Consider the following 21,798-nt stretch of genomic DNA (forward strand, 5'->3'; position numbering starts at 1 on the left):
GGGTTTGAGCCGCTGACCTTTTGGTTCACAGTGCAGTGCTTATGGTACAGTGCCACACCAGGACTCTGTATCTGCTGCCCTTGAAATCAGCATATGTCATCAGGTTGGGCTGTTCATGATCCCATAGCGTATGTTTGACTAAAACACCTACTCAGGTGGCTGTTTTTGAGGAATGTAAGTAAAGACTGTCATCAATGAAACTCTTTTAAAACAGCTTCCTGATTATTTTAAATTGAGTTGGTTTTTTGATGTTTTCAGATTTTGCTTTCCCGTATTAATAACTATACTATCCCAGAAGAGGAAATTGGGTCTTTCTTATTTCATGCTATTAACAAGGTGAGTCACCTCCTTTGCACATCTTAAACTTGAAAGCTTAGTCTTGCTGTTGTTTGCTGTCGAGTCAGTTTCTGATTATGGTGACCCCATGTGACAGAGTGGAATTGCCCCAGAGGGTTTCCTAGTTGGTGATCTTGATGGTAACAGATCTCCAGGTCTTTTCGCCCACAGAGTGACTGGTGGTTTCCTAACTGCTGACCTTTCAGTTAGCAGTTGAGTGCTTAACCATTGTGCCACCAGGGCTCCTTGAACTCCTAGTAATTGTTACCGAAAGACAAAATGTACTTGTTTCAAATGCTGTCTACAACAAGTACTTTGTAGTGTGTAGAATTAATCCAGCATTCTTGTATTAACCGAAATGTTTGGGGTTTTTCAGCCAAATGCTCCTGTCTGGCTCATACTTAATGAGGCGGGACTCTACTGGCGAGCAGTAGGAAACAGCACGTTTGCCATTGCCTGTCTTCAGAGGGCTTTGAATTTAGCGCCGCTTCAATACCAGGACATTCCTCTCGTCAACTTAGCCAACCTTTTGATCCACTATGGCCTTCATCTTGATGCTACTAAGCTGCTACTTCAGGCTTTAGCCGTCAACAGCTCTGAGGTGAGCTTTTAGGTTTCTTTGCAGCACCATAGATGTACTAAGCAGGGCGCTTTCCATTCAGAGTGCAATCTGTATTTTTCTAGGAATAGCCTATAAATGTATTTTGTTTTTCAGAGAGAACATAAAGATTTTATTTGTATTCTTGTTGATATGTCGGTCTTTCTGTTTTAAAATGAAAGAAATTTATAATTACAGTTAATGTTTTAGAAATTTACATCTAAATTAAAGTACCATAGCTTCTAAAAATGCACTCTTTTTCATTCTAGTCTGAAACATCTGGTTCTTCTTTTATCCTGCTTACCACACACAGCATGCATAATGCTTAATATTAGACTGGTTTACAACTTTAATTTCTAGATATCTGTCTATCAGCCAAGCCAGAGCACAGTTTAAGGGTTGTTTTGATAAGAACAGATTTGTTGTGTACCATCGAGTCTGTTCCAACTGAGACTGCAAGTTTTTACGGAAGCTGAAAGTCTCACCTTTCTCCCACAAAGCAGATAGTGAATTTGAACTGCAGACCTTGTGGTTAGCAACCCAACCCATAACCCACTACACTACCAGCGCGCCTTAGAATAGACGTTGAGTGTCATGGAGTGAGTTCTGACTCATAGCGACCTTCTGTAGGTTTTCCAAGGAGGAGCTGATAGATTTGAACCACTGACCTTGTGCTTAGTAGTCCAGAGTTCATCCTGCAGCGGCGCACCAGGAGTCCTTAGGATAGATAGGTGGGTTGGATCTACAAAAAGTGACACCATTCACCCCTCCCATAGCGCTCTCTACTCGCTTGGGCTCAAGAATTCATTGTCATGGCTACACAGAAGTCAAGATACCACACTCACATTTATATGGTTTATTAGAGAAGTTGTTAAGTACTGTGGAATCAGTTCTGACTCATAGAGACCCTGTATAGCAGGAGTGGGGAATGTCTGGTCCGCGGGCTGTATCAGGCCTGTGAAATCATTTGGTCTGGCTCTGCCAAGGCAACCGCAGTTCCAGCCATCACATTTGTTGTTGATATTAAATGCTGTGGAGTTGGTTCCAACTCATAGCGACCCTGTATAGGGTTTCCAAGGAGCAGCTGGTGAATTTGAACCACTGATCTTGCAGTTCAAACCAACCTTGCAGTCCAGTGCATTATCCCTAAGGGTAAGTTAATTAGATGTTTGATCAAATGTAGCAGGCTAATTTTGAAGTTGATAATTTTGTATGGCCCGCAAATGATGTTACAGATTTGGGCAGAAAAAGGGTTCTCTACCCCTGCTGTATAGGGTTTCTGAGGAGCTAATGGTGAGTTTGAACCACCAGCCTTGAAATTCAAACCGATCTTGTGGTCTAGTGCTTTTCCTGCAGCACCACACCAGGTTAATGGGTTACAATTCAGCATCAGAAGTGTTCAGGGCACAGTTGTCCCAGTCAGGATAGCATCTCCTTACCCATGCCCACAGACAGGCCTCTGTCTGCCTAGCCAGTGTTGCACAGCTCTTTTAGGATTGTTGAAAATGCCCACAGGACACACTACTCCACTGTAAGATTCAGTCTAAAGGCACTGGGTCTAGCTCCGTGGGTCAGCAAACCTGGGTCTCCCAATTAAGTGCCTGGAGGCACCCACTCAGCAAGCAAGCCTCCTGCCCAAAGCCCGAAGCTACTCAACTCAGCTTTACTTGCTCCATGGACTGGGACGCCTACGGGTCCACCTCCTGCTCTCTGGCTCCTGGTTCAGCTGCTGCTTCTGCTCTGCCACTCCTCCAGTGCCACAGCTTTCTGTCCCTGCTTGAGGAGGTTCAACATGCAGGGATCTCTGGATCCAAATAGTACACTCCACTCCAGGCTCTTCTTGGATAATAATGAGATCCCCTCTTCTGCTTTTGAGATGGTTCAATTTATACCCAGCCGGATGGCAAAATTGACCAATCCCAGTTATCCCTGTTATCAGTTACTTTGATCATGTAATCCATCAGCATCTTCCCCTACCTTTTCTCTCCCAGACCCATAGGAAAAGTCAACTGGTGGGAGTTTACAAACACAATGGCTACAAGAGCCATAAATACTTCACTATAACACAGTGTCTGTGCTCTGAACCTCTCGCTGCTTTGTAGTTAATTACATTGTAGTTAATTTCATTGTTTCTAAGATGCTACTTTTTCATATTTCAACATCTCTGAAATCAGGATGTATGTTAAAATTTATGATTTCTTAGACTTCATGGAGTACAATTATAATGAATATACAACTACATTGATTTTATAGTTAATAAGTAAATGCCTGTAAGTTGATATATCCAAAATAACCTTTAGATAAGATGTACATGAATGGTTTAGATTTGTTTAAGGTACCCTCAAGTTAAATTTTTAAGTATAAGAAGGAAACATTGTGTATGAAAGACTTTTCTTTGAAATACACAAAATGCTCAACTGGATTTTAAGCAGTAGTTTAGAATCTCTCTACTATACAGCAAGTTAAGTTGCCAATGAAGTACATCAAATATTTATCGAATGCTTCCTGTGTGTCAGGTGCTGGTACTTTGGGAACAGATGCTAGGTATGGATGTGTTGAAGTGGGCGCCCAAAGGAAAGATTCAACACAGCTATATAATTCCCTCAGTGTTTGACTTTCTACTGCCAGCAGACAAGGCAGTTAGGCAATATTCTTCCAAAGAAAGAAGAGGGCCCTGTGGGTTTGACTTTCTATGTTTTGACACTATACTAAAACTGAAGTTGTTAAGTACTGTGGTACTGCAGCAGAAATAGAAAGATAAATCCAAGGCTGAAAGTCAGTACCCCCAAAATAGATCCTAACCATCACCCCCCAAACTGCCAGCATTTAGAAGTGTTTCCTTATCAGTAATGCATATGTGTCACAGTCCTGCAACTCTACGGTACAGGTGATTCTTAAAGTTTTATTATTATAAAGAAATGATTGCTACATAGTTTTTATGGCCGTAAATGTATACAATTGCAGGTTTGTGTGTGTTCAGTGAATGAAGATGCCACAGCTTACTCTTTGGTTGTTAAGTATTAAAATTGCTGACAGTACTTGGCTGATGTCAATAATGATTTCATCTCCACCATCCTTTGTACAGCCTTTCCTGCATTTCAGATCATTGTTTTAAGAAAAAACTTCTAACAATGGCATTACTAGCTCAATAGAATGAATACCTTGATGGCGCTAGATTCAAAATGTCAGCAGTCTGGCAGAAGGTTTAGGCCAAAATACATCTCCATGACTGAGGTCTAAAAATACCCATTTCACCTATTGTCACCAGAACTGGGTGTCTAAAACTGGGCTTTCATTGACTGCTTACTAGGGCTAAGCACAAAGCGAAGCAACTTACATGTGAGAACTCATGTGATCTTTACAAATCTCCCATGAGGTAGGATTGACCCATTTTTGTTGACGAGGAAAGGGATTTACCCAAAGCCATGGAGTTATGATTTGAACTCAAGGACCTTGACCTCAGAGCTCACTCTAACCAATGTTAGCGCTGCTTCTGAATTAGCGTCTATAAAAGAGTTCACGTCTCTGCTGCAACATCAATTTCTTTGTCCTTTAATTGAATCTTTTAAGTAAATGTTTGTGCATTTTACAGATTTTGTTAGAAGTTCAGGGATTTCCTCTTTTTTAAAATCATTTACAAATTCTTTGTATAATGAAATTGTTAACTACCGACCATATGTTAAAAACAGTTGCCTTTGCTTTACCTATTCATTTCAGCTTTGAAAAAACCCTTGAATTTGTTGTTATTTGTGATTTCTGTTGTTGGATTTGAAGTAGCCTCACAGCTAATATGAACAAATTAATTCTATTTTGTTTTTGTTTCTTTCCCTTTGGTTTAATCTTTAAATAGTTGACATTCAAATATACAAAGGTCTTCCATGTTGTCTTCTAGATGTTTTATAATTTAGGTCTATGATCCATTTCTAATTTAATTTTCTTTATGGTGAGGTAGGGATCACAGCCCATTCTTCTCCACATGAATATCCATTTGTTGTAGCACCATATCTAAAGAAGACTATGTTTCCCCTATTGAATTACCTTGGCATCTTTGCACTAAACTCCAGAATCCTGTATCCAACAACGTACTTGATACCTCTTCTTGGATGTCTAAAGGGCACTCTAAAAAACTAAGGGCCACTGCTCTAAAAGGGATCAGAATAGAAGGACCTGGATAATGTGGGAGAAAAAAAATGTAACAAACTCAATATCATAAAAAAAAAAAACAAAAAAAAACAGGCTTACCATTCTGGGAGAGGCTTGGAACCCCCTAAGACTGTGGCCCTGAAATATGCTCAAACCTGAATCTGAACTCACTCCTGTAGCTCAGCTTTCAGCTCAACAATAGAAAGGCCTATAAGAAGAACAGTGACACCGGAAAGATACCCACTCATTAGACCAATCAAGCCCACTAAAGTGGCTAACAACGTGAAGTCGGGAAATTCTTATACTTGCTGGTAAATTGTAAATGTGTGCACCTGCTTTGGAAACGATTTGCCTGTATCCAGTAAAACGAGATACAGTGACACCTATGAGAGCTGAAACTCTACATGACTGCCTTTCAAATCCTCAAATGCCTAGATTCTTCCCTGGTCTTCCATATTTTTAGTCTAGCTTTCACATGCATATGACATCATTGACATACCCTGGCTTGAGTCGCCTTGGTCTCTTTAACCCTTTAAAAAGGTCTTTTGCAGCATTATTTGCCCAATACAGTATGTCGTTTGATTTCTGGACTGTTGCTTCCATGAACATTGATGTGGATCCAGGTAAAATGAAATCCTTCATGGCTTCAATCTTTTCTCCATTTATCGTGGTACTATATATTAGTCCAGTTGTGAGGATTTTTGTTTTCTTTCCATTAAGTTGTAATCCATACTGAAGGTTGTATTTTATCTTCATCAGCAAATGTTTGAAGTCCTTTTCTCTGTCAGTAAGTGTATTGCAGGTTGTTTATAAGCCTTCCTCCAATTTTGATATCCTTGACATATGGTGATTGTAGTCTCAGTAGTGGTTACCTCCAGAGTTGCCCAGGGGAACCAGAAACTTTGTAAATATGTATACCTTGACGCTATATATATACATATACTTACATACATATATACATACATAGATATATATATATACACAGACACACACACCAGGGTAGGTCAAAAATTATATGCACTCTGGCTATAGGATTTATTTTAATCAAATGACAAATAACATCACTTTTTTTACATAATCTCCTTGCTTTTCAATACACTTTATCCATCTGTTTCGTATTCCCTTTTTAAAAATTGTTTTAGACTGAGCTACAAGCCATGAGTGCACTACTTTCCACTTCTTCAGCAGACGTGAATCTTCATCCTCAAAGGGCTGCTTTCAGGGGTACCAAACAGGCGAGAGTCCAATAGAACAAGATCAGGACTGTAGGGAGGATGCTTTAACACCTCAAAACAAAGTTTTTGCGAAGTGTCAACAGTGTGGGCAGAGGTGTGCAGACATGCAAAATCACAATGCCCTTGGGTACCCATCCTCTGCATTTAATCCAGAGTTTAGGCCTCAGCATTTCAGTGAGCATCTCACTGTAATGAGCACTGGTGATTGTTGAGCCTTTTGCCTGATAGTGTTCCTGTACTGGTCCTAGAGAATCCCAGAAAACTGTAAGAAACTATATTCTAGCTGGTGTTTGACTTGGAATTTTTCTTTATTGGCAATTGAAGATGTTTCTCTTCCGTACTCTGCCGTTGACTCTGTGGCTCATAGTGATGAATCCATGTTTTATCACCAGTAACGATTTTTTTGAAGAAGGTTGTATCTTCCTTCATGTATGGTCCTAATTTTGTTTGCAGATGTCCAAATGCTTCTGTTTATGCTCTTCCCTGAATTTTTTTGGTACCCGTCTCACACAAACTTTTTGAATGCCAAGTCTGTCATGGATTATTTCATAGGCAGAGCCGTGGATGATTTGCAAATGATTTATCACATAATCCCCTGTCATTCGTCTATTCAACAGAATCATTTCACATGCACGCTCAGTGTTGTCATCATCCATGGAGGTGAATGTGCATTTTAATATAACCGGAGTATAGATAATTTTTTTTAAATGTTTTATGATGAATTATGTGATAGTTTACATGGGAGAACATTAACTTTACATTCTTCCTATCGTATATAATTTGATTGCCATGATTACAATCCCCTCCATGCATCATCAAACAACCAAAAGGTATACTCCTCAAGCCTGCCCCTCAGTCGCCAGCACACAGCCCCTCACCCTCTCTGGGTCTAGAGTCCCCAGCCACTCCATCTCTCCACATTATCATCTCTGCCTCCATCTCTGGCATTACTGTTTCTCCAGGTAGGGTCCCACACTCCGCTCTTTTCCCTTCATGGTCCCAGGGACCTCCGCTTCCGGACTGCAAAGTCAACCACTCCCCTACTCTTTGCTACAAAATGTCTACCTTTACATTTCCAACCCTCACAGTCCTGATAGCAGTTATTCACTATTGTACCACAAGAGTCCTATTCCCATCTCTTTTCGTCAGCCATGCCCACACAGACTGGATACTATTCAGTAGAGATTCTACCTTCCTTCGTGCCCTCTGGATCTAGGCTCCCTCTTGAAAGCTTGTAAGCCAGTCACTTCTTGCCTTTGTAGCCACCACCAGCCCCCCATTTTGGGTAGCCAATGTCCAAGTTGCCCATCCCTGTCTACTCTGTATGGAGAGGGTGGGAGTGGTCCTCGCTGTAGCGATTTGTTCCCTCTTTGAGCTACTGCATCCATAGGTGTAGATCAAGTTCATCAAATTGTACCAGAATACTCTTTCCTCTTCTTTCTTCTTCTAGTTGAGCTCTGATCATCCAGTCATTGAAGCCAGGTCAAGTGGGTATTACTTGCAAGTGTGGATGTTCTTGTGCATATGCCCTCTCTTTTTATCAGCTGGATGATTCACTCTCCACTCTAGTCCTCTGTGGCTATGTCACTGACACTGGGCCGAAGAGTTTCCAGGTCTTGCCATACTGCTGGCCAACCAGGTCTTCACCCGGGTTCACAGGAGTCTATTGAATGTGGTAGGACTTAGCTCGCAGCTTCATTGCTGTTTTTCCTTCACTTCCCCTTATCAGTGACCAACATAGTCACCAATCAGAATGCATGTCTGCTTGGGTATTCCCACTGAGTCTTAGTTTTAGTACCGGTAATTTTTAATGCAACCACATGTGCATTCACACACATGTGTGTATAAGTTAATTGAACTTTATACTTAAGATTTGTGTACTTTACACACCTATGTTCTTTGTACCTTGTTGTTATTGTTTTTAAGTGCCACTGAGTTGGTTCTGACTCATAGTGACCCAGTATAGGATTTCCGAGAAGCAACTGGTGGGTTTGAACTGCTGACCTTGTAGTTCACGGTCTAATGCAGATCCTACAGCACCACATTGTGCCTTGTTGTTGTTGTTGTTGTTGTTGTTGTTAGGTGCCATCGAGTCGGTACCAACCCATAGCAACCTTATACACAACAGAACTAAACGCTGCCCAATCCTGGGCCAACCACACTACTGTTGCCACGCTTTAGTCCATCGATGCTGCCACTTTGCCAGCCCATCTCGTTGGGGGTCTTCCTCTTTTTCTCTGACCCTCCACATTACCAAAGGTGGATATCCTTCTCCAGCAACTGGTCTTTCCTAACAATATGTCCAAAGTATGAGAGACAAAGTTTGGCCATCTTGGCCTCCAATGAGCACTCTGGCTGCACTTCTTCCAAAATGGATCTTTTTGGGTTTTTTGGCAGCCCATGGCACTTTCAATATTCTTTTCCAACATCATAACTCAAAAGCATCAATTCTTCTACAGTCTTCCTTATTCACTGTCCAGCTTTCGCATGCATATGAGGTTATTGAACATACCATGGCTTGGGTCAGGCGCACCTTAGTCCTCAAGCTGTCATCTTTGCTCTTCAGCACTTTAAAAAGGTCTTGTGCAGCAGATTTGCCTAATGCAATACATTCTTTGATATCTTGACTGCTGCTTCCATGAGTGTTGATAGTTTGTGCCTTAGTGAAAGGTAAAAAAAAGAAATTTGCATATGTTGGATTCAGTGTATGATTGGCTAATGTGACAACAGTCGACAGTTAGGCATAAATCTTTATGGGGTAACCTGAGAGAAGCCAAAAAACAGACACACGCTTTGAGAATTTCTTAACTCAGAAAATAGTAATCCATTAACCTTTTTGCTCTTCTGTTTTTTCTTCTTTGCAGCCTCTGACCTTTCTGAGCTTGGGAAATGCTTACCTTGCTCTGAAGAATGTCAGCGGAGCACTTGAGGCCTTTAGGCAAGCTTTGAAATTAACTACCAAATGCCCAGAGTGTGAAAATAGCCTGAAACTGATCCGATGTATGCAGTTTTATCCTTTTCTGTACAACATCACCTCCTCCATTTGCAGTGGTAAGCAGCTATTAAACGTTGGCAAACTAATAAGCTCAACCATAGTTTCTGTTCTGATCACAAGAACACAGAAAATTATTTTCTCTGCTTTCTCAAGGATTTGATGCAGCCCGTATAATTCTAGATGCAGATGGAAGAAGTCACTGCACTACTTATAGTAGATACTTACATACTGTAGTGTAATAAGGCTATAGTCTCGCTCCGAACCCTGCTTGGGAAAGCCTCGCAGCAGCATATTCAACTGGGTTTAGTAGGCTATGAGATTTCTTTTATAATGAGCAGTGCTCATGGTTAAGGATAACATTTCTGATAGTATTTGAAGTTCTTCCACATATTTGGTCAGAGAAATACAGCCCCTTCTTTTTCATGAAGGTGGTCCAAACGTTTCCTGCACCTTTAAAAGTCACCTGACATGAAATGGGATCTTTTTGCATTTTTCCATGTCTTCCCATAACCATGGGCATGTGTACATGAAGAATACCCATTTGGGTAGAAAAATATGTAAAACTGTTGTCGATTCATCCATCAGAAACCTCTGTCTAGTGCCCTTGACATGTGGTTGTTTACTTATTTGCCTATGGTTTGGCACTGTAGGGTAAACACTGTATTGCTAACCTCAAGGTTGGCAGTTCAAACCCAGCAGCCGCTCCTTGGAAACCCTATGCCGGAGGTCACTATGAGTCAGAACCCACTCAAAAAAAGAATTGAACTTGCAGCCTTCTATTGTGAGGGGTGCTGTTTGCATAGATGTGCAGCCTCAGAGCCACACCACTGGGCAGCACCCAGTAGGTGCTCCATTGACGTGCAGCATGCACTGCAAAGTTCAAGGCCAGAGCCATCTGCCTAGCTCCTTGTATTAGACATTAAAAAACAGCTTCACTTGGTTAAGTGACTTGTCTAAAAGACAGCATTAATTGCCAGTAAATTTGGAATCTGAAACTGGTTTTCCTAATTCACTCTAACGGACCGCGGTAGGATTTTTATGAAATGGGTGAATTGTGGACATTATATTGCATGAAAAAAGCCCTAAAAGGGCATGTAAGAAAATACGCTGTTTGAGTCCAATAATGTGTCCATTTTTAATTATCAGAGCCCAGGTTTTTGATTGAGAAATAAAGCTTTGGCAGCAACATAATGTAGCTCAGTCAGCTTTGAGCCATTCTTGGCCACAAGCTGAACCAGAGTTCTTAGATGAATGCTAAAGTCCTAGGAGGGTACGCTAGCCAGATTCCGTGGTGCCGCAGATAGCGTCAGAGTCACACCGCTGCATGTTTGAGCCCCAGTGCTGCCATTCCTGGAAAGGACATTAGATGTCCTCATCAAAGCAGGAAAGACCCTAAAACCCATCCCCCACACACAGTAGATGCGGAACGCAAAGGACTGAGAATTTTAAAGGTATACATTGTAAGTCTTTTGTCACCGTATTTAACCCTACCTAGAAAACACACTGTGGTCTATTAAGTTTTGTCATTATCCAAGAAGAGTCTTGTAAGCAGTATTTCCATTTTTTCTATGAGCCACTTGTGGAATCTCTTACTATATTAAGTTTACTACGTCCCATGCCCTGCTCTTGGCACATCTTTCCATCACTGGGAAGGAGAGTTCTGTGTGGGTGTGTGTGTTTCTGTAGTTCTGTAGATAAAAGCTATGTAAATATAATGACCCTTTTCTAAAAAGGCATCATGTTGTCATCAGTTTCATATGCTTTTGTTTAGCAGTTTAGTGTCTTGAAATTTAATCTTATTTTATGCTATCTGTGTCAAAAGAGGAAATCCCATTGTCTTTTTTTTTTTCCGTGCAGTGTAACTTCACCTAGCCCGGGACAGTAGTAATAGTTTGGAACTGATCTTTCTTAAGAGTTGTAGTATCTGGTACCCCAGATTATCCCAAGAATATTATTGGGTAAGATATAATAACACTAAAAGAAATGTATTTGACTTGGGAAGAGGAAGTACTTTTTCATCATTTCAGAGAGAGCTCATTGATTTTTATAAGAAATGAACACTATTTAGTCCTTTTTATATGGTACATTATAATGAACAAGTTTACTAATTTAGTTATGACATCTTTGTTCAAATTTGCTAAGATCACTGGAATAAGTTATTATTGCTAATCAGCCTAAATATCCCTCTGAATGGATTAGAAAAGAATCCAACATCTACCAACATTTGAATAAATGCTGGTATCCCCAATAGAAATACAGACCTGAAAACTCCTGTTTTTTCACCTAGAAAATGTATGGTATACTGTTACAGCATTGTTTTCATTCAGCAGGTCATTGTTAGTACTAATTACAGTAATGAATTTTTTGCAGCACTTGTTTCTACAGCAGTCCTGCTCATTCACAGTTGCTTTGTTGAATTGCATCTTGGAAGCTCAGAAACTTAGAATGGAGCAGCATACCTGTGTAGAAACCATAGAGTTCTGTTATATAATTTGAAATCTAAACAATTACCTCTACCCCATTTATCTGTGAGCATTCTTGGGGGAAAAAAAGATAGAACTTCTCAAAAATTAATTAAGCATTTTGGTACCTTTGGTACTCAAGATTATTCCAAGAATATTATTGGATCATATTTAGTAACAATTAAGATCAGATAATTCTGTTTGCATTTTGTTTTTTAATTTGTACAGTAATGAAATAAACGTATTAAGTTATCTTTAATATCTGACATAATTGTCTAATTTTTTATTGTGACAGTACAAAGGTTTCAAGAGATCAATAAAGCTTATGATTTTTTTCCATATAATAATCAAAGGATTTATCTAATAATTGGTTTTTATTAGACAAGGAACTAAGCTGCCCCTTTCTCCACCCCTTTCCCAGCCTCAACAATGCTCTTAGGAAAGGCTGTTTGAAAGCTGCCACTTAAACATCTTTTCAAATAAGATCTTCAAGACCAGAAATAACACTTAACCTTTTAAAAATAATTTTTCTGACCACTCTAGTTAAGTCTTTCACAGATTATTTCCTTTAAACACACATATTTGTAACTGGTTTTAGAGCAGTAGTGATATGAGCTAATGTCTTGTGTGGTGGTGGTGGATGGTGGCAGCCTGCCGTGGGCGTGATTCAGACTCACAACGACCCCACAGAGGGCATCTGAGGCTGGAAATCTTCATGGCAGCAGAAAGCATCAACTTTCTCTCATGGAGCACTTGGTGGACTCAAACTGCTGACCTTGCAGTTAGCAGCCAAACACTTATCCCATCACACTACCAGAGTTCCTTAATGTCTTGAATAGTGTGTATGAGCCTAGTGGTAAAATTGTAGGCAGTACAGCAACATCAGTAAGTGTTTTATTTCTTGTGATACGTAGCTCTGGAATTTGTCATGCAGATTGTCAGTTTATGTTTCTTGGAAAGCCTACACAGACACTATATCATATTACCTTTTGATACTGATTTGTTCATCTTAAAAAAACTATTATACTCACGGTAATGTCTTTATAGCTAAATATGTTAATTAGTGAAGAATTACTTATCTGACAGTATATTCAAACTTTTATGAACCTGGAAATAAATTTTATTGACTTCAGTTTTTTAGGTTTTTATAGTATCTATCTGCTCATGACCTTTCTCTCTTCTAAATGATAGTTAATAAATGCTGCTTTTCTTTAGATCATTTTATACCACAACTGCAATTTCAAGGATACTGTGAAGGAAAAGCTCACTAGACTGAGTTGTTGTTTTTTTTCCCCACTTTTGAGTTGACTGTAAAAAGGAAGTTGTAGCTAAACATTTCATTGTGGCAATATTAAAATAGTTACTGCTTTCCACATTTATAGTTTTGTTATTTTACAGATTGGTTTAGCTTAAATAGAACTGAATTGATCACATGTAATAAAACTCCTTCTTCAATAGCGACATACTTGGTCCTTTTTTAAAGCCAAGTACAATGGCTTTGAGTATATGCTGTTTGTAAGGCCTCTGAAGTACTCAACATTAAAAAGGTGTTTTTTAAAAACTGTTAAATAAACAGTGAAATCTCATGAAGCAATAGTGATTATCTTCTCTAATGACCAGAAAATGGAAAATAATTTTTAAGAGCAATATAAGCAGAATGATAAATATTCAATCTATAATGGAGTCCAGAAATACACAGATAAGGCGCAATACAGCTTAAAAGTCCATTTTCCAATCTTTGATTACTCTCAAAATATTTGCTGAATGAGTACTTTTCAACCCTCAGTTTTACTGTTTTGCAAATAAAAATTTTTTATTTAGCACAGATACTTTGTACTACTTCTGCAGTTTAGGGGGTGCACAGTGGCTCTGTAAGAGAAATACTGGGCTATGAACTGCAAGGTCTGCGGCTGGAGCCCACTAGCCATTCTGCAGGAGAAAGAGGAGGCTTTTTGCTCCCACAAAGATTCCTGGCCTTGAAAACTCTATACAGGGATGCTATGAGTCAGAACTACTCAACAGTACTTAACAACAAAAGCAATACAGATTATCCTATTACTATGATTTTACCTTATTTTTAGTGTTATTCATTATTATTTTTCTCTTATTAGAAAATAAGATCCATGATATGTTAGTTATTAAAGTTTTTGTACATGAGATGCTTACAGGTGTACCACAGACGGTTGGCATTGATAAGGAAAACCTAGGCTGTCTGGACCCCGATTTATCTTAATTCACAGAGAGATGTACACACTTCAAAACACTGGCCCAGACCTTTAGAAGTTATGAATAAGTGTTATACAACAAAACTTAGACTCTAATATCTAGGTATTTTTTAAAGATTATGCAAGTTTTTCTGTATAAAGAAACATAAGAATTTACAAATGATGTAAGTAGCATTAATATCTGTGTGCAGATGAACGGATTATCCATTTGTCTCCATGATGCGCCCATGTTTATAGCATCTGGTTACACAAGTCATATCTCCTTCGATAGTTGCTTTACAGACTACGTAACTTTACACATTGTTCTTCTCCCTTAACTTCTGTAGAGTTACAGCTTGCAACTTAAAACAAGTTTATATATAGTTCAGATTTTAAAGAAGAAAATCCTGCATTTTGCTGCCATTGTTTAGGCTGGTATCGGTAGTTATGTGCCGTGGAATTGGTTCCGACTCATAGCGACCCTGCATAGAGTTTCTGAGGCTATAAATCTTTACATGAGCAGAAAGCCTCATCTTTCTCCCACGGAACGGCTGGTAGTTTCGAAGTGCTGACCATGAGGTTAACAGCCCGACTCATAATCACTACCATTATCTAAAACCAAACCCACTACCGTCCAGTGGATTCCAACTAAAAGCAACCCTAGAGGGCAGAGAGGAACTGCCCCATGGGGTCTCCAAGGCTGTAGATCTTTACAGATGCAGACTGTCACAGCCTTCTCCACAGAGCAGTTAGTGGGTTTGCACTGATGACCTTTTGATTAGCAGTGGGACACTTTAACCACTGTGCCACCAGGGCATCTTACACAACATACACTACCTATGGTGGTGGTGATGGTGTGCCATGAAGTCGGTTCCAACTCATAGTGACCCTACATAGGATTTCTGAGGTTGTAAATATTTACGGGAGCAGAAAGCCTCATCTTTCTCCGAATTATCGACCTTGAGGTTAGCAGCCAAACTCGTAACCACTACATTACCATTTTACCATATCCTTCCATAAGAATTAATGAAGATAAAGATATCTGCTGCGGTTTTTTTTCTTAAGGCATAGTCTTGTAAGGCCCAATGTTTATGTTGTTGCTGTTAACTGTCACTGACTTAACAGTTCTGACCCATAGTGACCCTGAGGTTTCTGAGGAGCAGCTTGTAAGTTTGCACTGCCAACATTGTGCTTAGCCGTCCAGTGCTGATCTTATAGCACCATACCATTAAACCAGTTACCATCTCCACTTCATTCTGTGAGAATTAATTTTCTCTAGCTTTCAAAATCCCAGGCACATCCTGCAACAAAGCCAAGCATGTACTGTTGTTGTTGTTAAGTGCCATCAAGTCAATCCCAACTCACAGTGACCCTGTATAGGGCTTCCGAGGAGTGGCTGGTGGGTTTAACCCCACACCAGGACTCCAAATGTGTACTAGGTTTTTGGATTTTCATATTTCTTCACCAAAAAGAGCTTGAATTATTTGTAAAATAAATAATTCAAGCTCTTTTAGTTGAAGATATATGAAAATTAGTTTTACAAATAATTCCTTGACAAGTATATAGACAAGTATCTGTAACTCCAAAAAGTTCCTTGACAAGTATATAGACAAGTATCTGTAACTCCAAAAAGTACAAATAATTCCTTGACAAGTATATAGACAAGTATCTGTAACTCCAAAAAGTTCATGGAAAAATGGAATTTATCAATGAACACTTTCAAGCCCCCTCATATGACAGGAGAGTGAAGTGAGAAAACTCCCTGTTTTATGAATCTGGAAGCAAAGGTGGTGATTTATTCAAACCACACTGGTAGAGTTGAGCCTCAAATCTCCATCCCGGAGTGGCCCCCTTGCACATTACTGTAATTCTCAACAAATTGTAAGCAATCCCACTGCCGTGATCAGAAGAATGCATATATGTAGGTTCTTAGGACATTTTATAGCAGTGGTATGTATAATCACTACACTTTTTATTTCATCCCTTAAAAAAGATACATACATCTCTACCGAACCTAGATTATAAAGGGCCATCATGTTGGAGTCTGAATTTGCCACTCAGATTAATCTTTTCATCATCATCCTCAAAGCAGTTTGCACTTCTTAATAGCCCAGTCAGATATGAACATTCCAAGTGATGCATATAAAAAATAATATGTCTATCAGATTTCAGGGGAAAAGAACTGCAGGTTGAGAGCAGGTGATAAAGTTGATAAGATGGTGATAAGCAAGTTTTCTCATCCCTATTTTCATCCACATCTTATAGCTGTTTCTCCTGAACCTATGAAATACAGCTAGGTGAAAACAACATAGACCAAGAAAGGAACTAGCCGCCTTTTCTCTCACTGTCCACTGGCTACAAACCCTAAATGCTAAGCCTTGAGGAGGTCAGTGAAATCCTGGAAACCGTGTTATTATGTGTACAGTGAGCACTGCGATGAGTGGCCCCAGGCAACCTTAATTTGGTGACAGTGACAAAAAGCAAGAGGAAACAGTATGATACCATCATTGATTTGCCTGTGTTAATTTAGTGCGTTGATTATACATACTTGGGAATAGGGAGATATTCTCAAAGTGGGATCTACAGCCAGGGAAATAGGAAACTTAAGTTACTGGAATCCATAGGACCCTGCTCAAAATAGACATGGATAAAGGACTTCCATTTGTTAATTTCACTTCAGTTTAAATAGCGCACATACCACCTATGCCGGTGAAAGAAACGTTTCCTGGTACTTGTTTTTTGTGCTTGTACATAGTCCTGTGAGCTATCACTGACTGGGCTCAAGTCCTTATAAGTTACGGAATAATTGTCGTCTTGGTCTCTCATTTGAAGATGCTGTCCTTTCCATTTCCTTTAATCTGAGGAGTAAAATAGACCCAAGTAGGCAATGAGATTGCATAAGTCTTGGCTTTACATTATATACTTATTGTACCCACCCCACTTACCCTCTGCCATCAAACCGGTTCCAACTCATAGTGACCTTGTATAAGGTTTCCAAGGCTGTAAATCTGTGTGGGATCAGACAGTCTCATCTTTGTCCCAAAGAGTGGCTAACCCACAGCCCACCAGGGTTCAGTATCCCTACCCTGGAGAGGAAGAGAGGAAGCAAGCGTGGTGTATCCAGCAGGTGCTCCTGATGGCAGTCCCTTTCCTTACTCATGACTCTGGGCCACCTTTTGCAGTTTGAGAAAGAGGAGCAGAGTAAGGTCTATTGAGTTTCCTACCAGATCCCTTTCTTCAATGCTAACAGGAGAGAGACAAATAATAAACCCTCACTGAAACCTAGCATCTGAGGCTGAGTCACCAAGTCTGAGAAAGTGTGACTGTTAGATTTGTTTCTTCCGTTTTCTTACCTGAAGCACACAGTTCCTACGCTGAAGGAAGCTAGAGATGTAAATTTAAAAACAAAATTGAAGTTCATTTCCTTTCTGTTTCCATATGTATTGTCTCTGAATAGCAGAAGATCCCCATAGTAAACTTCCAGCAAATGTTTACTCTGGTCTTTCATATTTCTAGAGGGAGTTCCAGCTGCTAGAAGCTTGGATTCCATTCTTGGCGGCGTGTCTGCCACAGCCTGCATGCCGCGGTGGCTGTGTCTCAGCTGGCACTTACTTTGCTAGAGTCGCTGAAGAGAAGGCTCCTGGCAGGAGGCCAGATGTACAGCCAGTTCTCCTGTCTCTGCTCCAGAGGCTTACAGAAACTAAGTCAGCTCTGAATGCTTAGGCAAATCAGGTTTCTCTACCATGTGTGAGCAGGATGTCCCCTAGGCTAGAATTCAACTCCAGAATATGTAATACAAGGGAAACACACGCCCACACACTTGCAGTTGGGGTTACACACTTTTGTTGATGTTTTATTTGGGTTAACTCTCTTCTGACTCATTCCCCTCTCCAAGAGGAAAGAACAATCTAACCCTAAGATTGCCCATCTCAGGTTGTCAGTTCCATGTGGCAATGTACTTTTAAGGTCGGTCAGTACATAACCATTATTTTCAAACCTCCCACAAAGAATTTCACTCAGCTGTAATTGCTGTCTGAGAATAAGTCTAAGGAGCCGTACAGCTGCTGGAAAGATTTCTTTTGTCTTCCACAGAGGGGACGGGGTGGAGCAAAAGAGCTGAGAAACCTGCGTTTGTCACTCTGGTGCATTCAGCAGCAAGCTAGGTTTTCCCCACACCAGGTCTTCTGTGTGCCTTGGCTTCATTAGTGGTGTTTCCCAGGATCATCCTTACAGTAACTAACTTCCTTGTTAAGTACCATTGAGTTACACCTAACTCATAGTATGACCCTGTGTAGGGTTTCCCGTGAGTGGCTGATGGATTTGAACTGCCGATCTTGCAGTTAGCAGCTCAATACCTATTTTACAGCACCACACCAGGACGCCACAGTAGTTTATAAAAACCCTAGACACAGAAAAGTAAATTATTCTGTCGAAGTTCATGCGGCAAGGCAGTTCAGTCTGCTGGACAGGATTTACGTTCTTTCCGTGGAATAGTCCTCTTGGTTACAAGATCTACTGGACTCTGTCCAGTTCTCTGGAGATGGAAATCATAAAGGTCCCTTCCTCAAGCGCTGTACTTCCTCACATTCTCGAAAAGGTCTTTGGAATGAGCAGTGTTTCAAATGAAGCTTCCATTGGTGCGATCCGCATTGCTCCATGTGTGGCGCCAGAACCCCACCTGCAGCTAGTTTCCAGGTTGGAACCACAGTGACCTTTTGATTGGCAACTGAGTGCTTAACCAAGACTTTTTATATAATATAGGTAGCATAAGGTTACTATGGAGTCCTGGTGTGGCGCTGTAGGTTAATGTGCCAAACTGCAAAGCTGTTTGAACCGCAAGGTTGGCGGTTCAAGCTCACCAGCTGCTCCTCGGAAACCCTACACAGGGTCGCTATGGGTCGGAATTGACTCGACGGCACTTAACAACAGCAAGGTTACTATACTCATTTCCTGTATGAAAAAAACCACCAAGTACACTAGCAAAAGAATAGTTTGGGGGGGCGGACTGGAACAAGGGTTGTACCCTAGAGGAAGGTGTTGACCAACAAAGAGGGAAGTGTTGACGTAGGTTCTGTTTTCAGGGAGTGCAGTGGCTCTGTCAGATCAGCGCTGGACTGCAAACCACAGGGACAACAGTTCAAGCACACTAGCCACTCCTCAGAAACCCTACAGAGGATCACTAGGAATCAGAACCAACTCCACAGCACTTAACAACAGTCTCCGTGGAAGGAGTGCAATGGCTCTGTGGGATATGCACAGGACCCCAAACCACATGGTCAGGGGTTCAAGCCCATCACCTGCTCCATGGGAGATATAGGAGACTTTCTGCTCCCACAAAGATTTACAGCATCAGAAACCCTATACTAGGTCACTTTGAGTTCGAACCAACTCAACAGCACTTAACAACAGGATCTATTTTCATATTACAAGGCATTGAATTCACACTGTCTACTTAAAATGCTCTTTACAGAGAGCACAGAGCTATTAGGCTAATTTCTAAATATACTAAATATCTTGTTGTGTGCTGTAGAGTTGGTTCCAGCCCATAGCCACCCTGTATAGGGTTTCCAAAGAGCATCTGGTGGGTTTGTGCTGACTACCTTGTGGTTAGAGTTCAGTGCTTATCCTATAGCAGCACCGCATTAAAATTAAATATCTTAGTGTTCAGAGATGCTGAGCAAGTTTGATCTGAATTTATCGCTGTTTTCTTCTGAAAGATTTAATAAAGTGAATCCTCTGCTGCCTTCAGATCCTCTACACGTGCACACACACACACTGAATGTTGAAATTAGGCAAATACCATGGTAACTTCCAGTTGATCATACTGCACGTTCTGAGTCAGTATAGCAAAATGTCTTGTTGAAAGAGATTACAACTCTCTTGATAATAACTTCTTTACAACTTTTCAGGGGAACAACAACACTAATAGCTGTTTGCTGTGTGCTAGAGGAGCTCTAAGGAGCTCTGGTAGCGTTGTTGTTGTCAGGTGCCATCGAGTTGGAACCGACTCATAGCGACCCCATGCACAGCAAAACAAAACAATGTCCGATCCTGGCCGACCTACTACCGCTGCCACACTTGAGTCCATCAATGATGCCACCTGGCCAATCCATCTCATTAGGGGTCTTCCTCTTTTTCTCTGACCCTCCACCTTACCCAGCATGACATCCTTCTCCAGTGACTGTTTCCTCTGGACAATATGTCCAAAGTATGAGAGGCGAAGCTTAGCCATCCTGGCCTCCAAGGAGCACTCCGGCTGCACTTCTTCCAAAACAGATCTATTGGTTCTTTTGGCAGTCCATGGCACTTTCAGTATTCTCCTCCAACCCCACAACTCAAAGGCATCAGTTCTTCTACGATCTTCCTTATTCACTGTCCAGCTTTTGCATCCATATGAGGCTAATGAAAACACCATGGCCTGGGTCAAGCGCACCTTAGTCCTCAAGCTGACATCTCTGCTCTTCAACACTTTAAAAAGTTCCTGTGCAGCAGATTTGCCCAGTGCAATATGTCGTCTGATCTCTTGACTGCTACTTCCGCGAGTGTTGATAGTTGATCCAAGAAGAATGAAGTCCTTGACAACTTCAATCTTTTCTCCATTGATAAGAATGTTGTTTATTGGTCCAGTGGTGAGGATTTTTGTTTTCTTGACATTAAGATGCAATCCATATCGAAGGCTGTGTTCTTTGATCTTCATAGGTAAATGTTTCAAGTCCTCTTCACTTTCAGCAAGCAAGGTTGTATCATCTGCATATCGCAGGTTGTTAATGAGTCTTCCTCCAATCCTGACGCCACGTTTTTCTTCAAAGAACCCAGCTTCTCGTATTATATGCTCAGCATACAGGTTGAATAAGTATGGTGAAAGAATACAACCCTGTCTCACACTTTTTCCAATTTTAAAACATTCATATGTAGTGTAGTGGTTTTGAATTGGGCTGCTAACCTCAGGGTCATCTGTTAGAAACAACCAGCTGTTCCGCGGGAGAAAGATGAGGCTTTCTGCCCCCATAAAGATTGACAGCCTCGGAAACTTTGTACAGGGTCACTGTGAGTCGGAATCGACTCCACGGCAAATAACAATAACAACAGAGGAGCTGTGGTAGTGCCACTGCTGAACTAAAGACAGCAGTTTGAATCCACCAGCCATCCTGTGGGAGAAAAATGTAATAGTCTGCTTCCTTGGGAACCTTAAGGGACAGTTCCACCATGTCCTATAGGGTCTCTATGTTGTTGTTGTTAAGTGCTGGTGAGTTGGTACTGACTCTGTATAGGGCTTCTGGGGAACGGCTGGTGAGCTTGAATCACTGACCTTGTGGTTCAAAGCAACTTTGCAGTCCAGTGTTTTAACCCACAGCACCACACCAGGACTCCAAATGAGCCAGGGTCTCTGTGAGTCATAGGAGGTTTCTGTAACCATCATTTCAGTGGGGTTCCTGAGAACTGAATCACTCTGCAGAAGTGGAAGTTTACTTAGGATAGAATGTGCTTTTATCCCTGAGGAGATGTACACTTTGACAAAGCATATTAAGTTTGTAGTCAGGTTGTTCCCGAAAGGTAGGTTATTGTGAAGAAGCCAGTTTATACAGAGGATGCTTTCAGCACAGAAGAGTGGTGTGTCGATGTGCCTAAGACTTCACAGCAGTTCCAGAATCCGAACCCCTCAAGCTTTATGCTTAGCTTGTACAACCTTGTAGTCTCTTAACTTCAAAGCAAACCCAGCTTACCAAAAGCGGGATCAGATGTGAGATACTGTGCACGCAAGTACTGAGCATTAAAGCACAAAGAAAGTATCCCCATTCTCTTCTGGGACCTTGTTATCTAAAGC

General features: G+C 40.8%; 1 protein-coding gene across 3 annotated transcripts in view; it reads left to right on the top strand.

The window, feature by feature from the left end:
* The window catches only part of TTC17 (tetratricopeptide repeat domain 17), a 141,632-nt gene that overhangs the window by 65,840 nt on the left and 53,994 nt on the right, over nucleotides 1-21,798 (top strand). For all 3 annotated transcript variants that reach the window (XM_006865029.1, XM_006865030.1, XM_006865028.1), the window contains exons 14-16: nucleotides 259-336; nucleotides 713-937; nucleotides 9,177-9,363. In XM_006865029.1, the coding sequence (XP_006865091.1) occupies nucleotides 259-336; nucleotides 713-937; nucleotides 9,177-9,363 (490 nt within the window). The remainder of the gene's footprint in view (nucleotides 1-258; nucleotides 337-712; nucleotides 938-9,176; nucleotides 9,364-21,798) is intronic.

The sequence above is a fragment of the Chrysochloris asiatica genome, unplaced genomic scaffold (genome assembly GCF_000296735.1).
Source record: "Chrysochloris asiatica unplaced genomic scaffold, ChrAsi1.0 scaffold00075, whole genome shotgun sequence".
NCBI lineage: Eukaryota > Metazoa > Chordata > Mammalia > Afrosoricida > Chrysochloridae > Chrysochloris > Chrysochloris asiatica.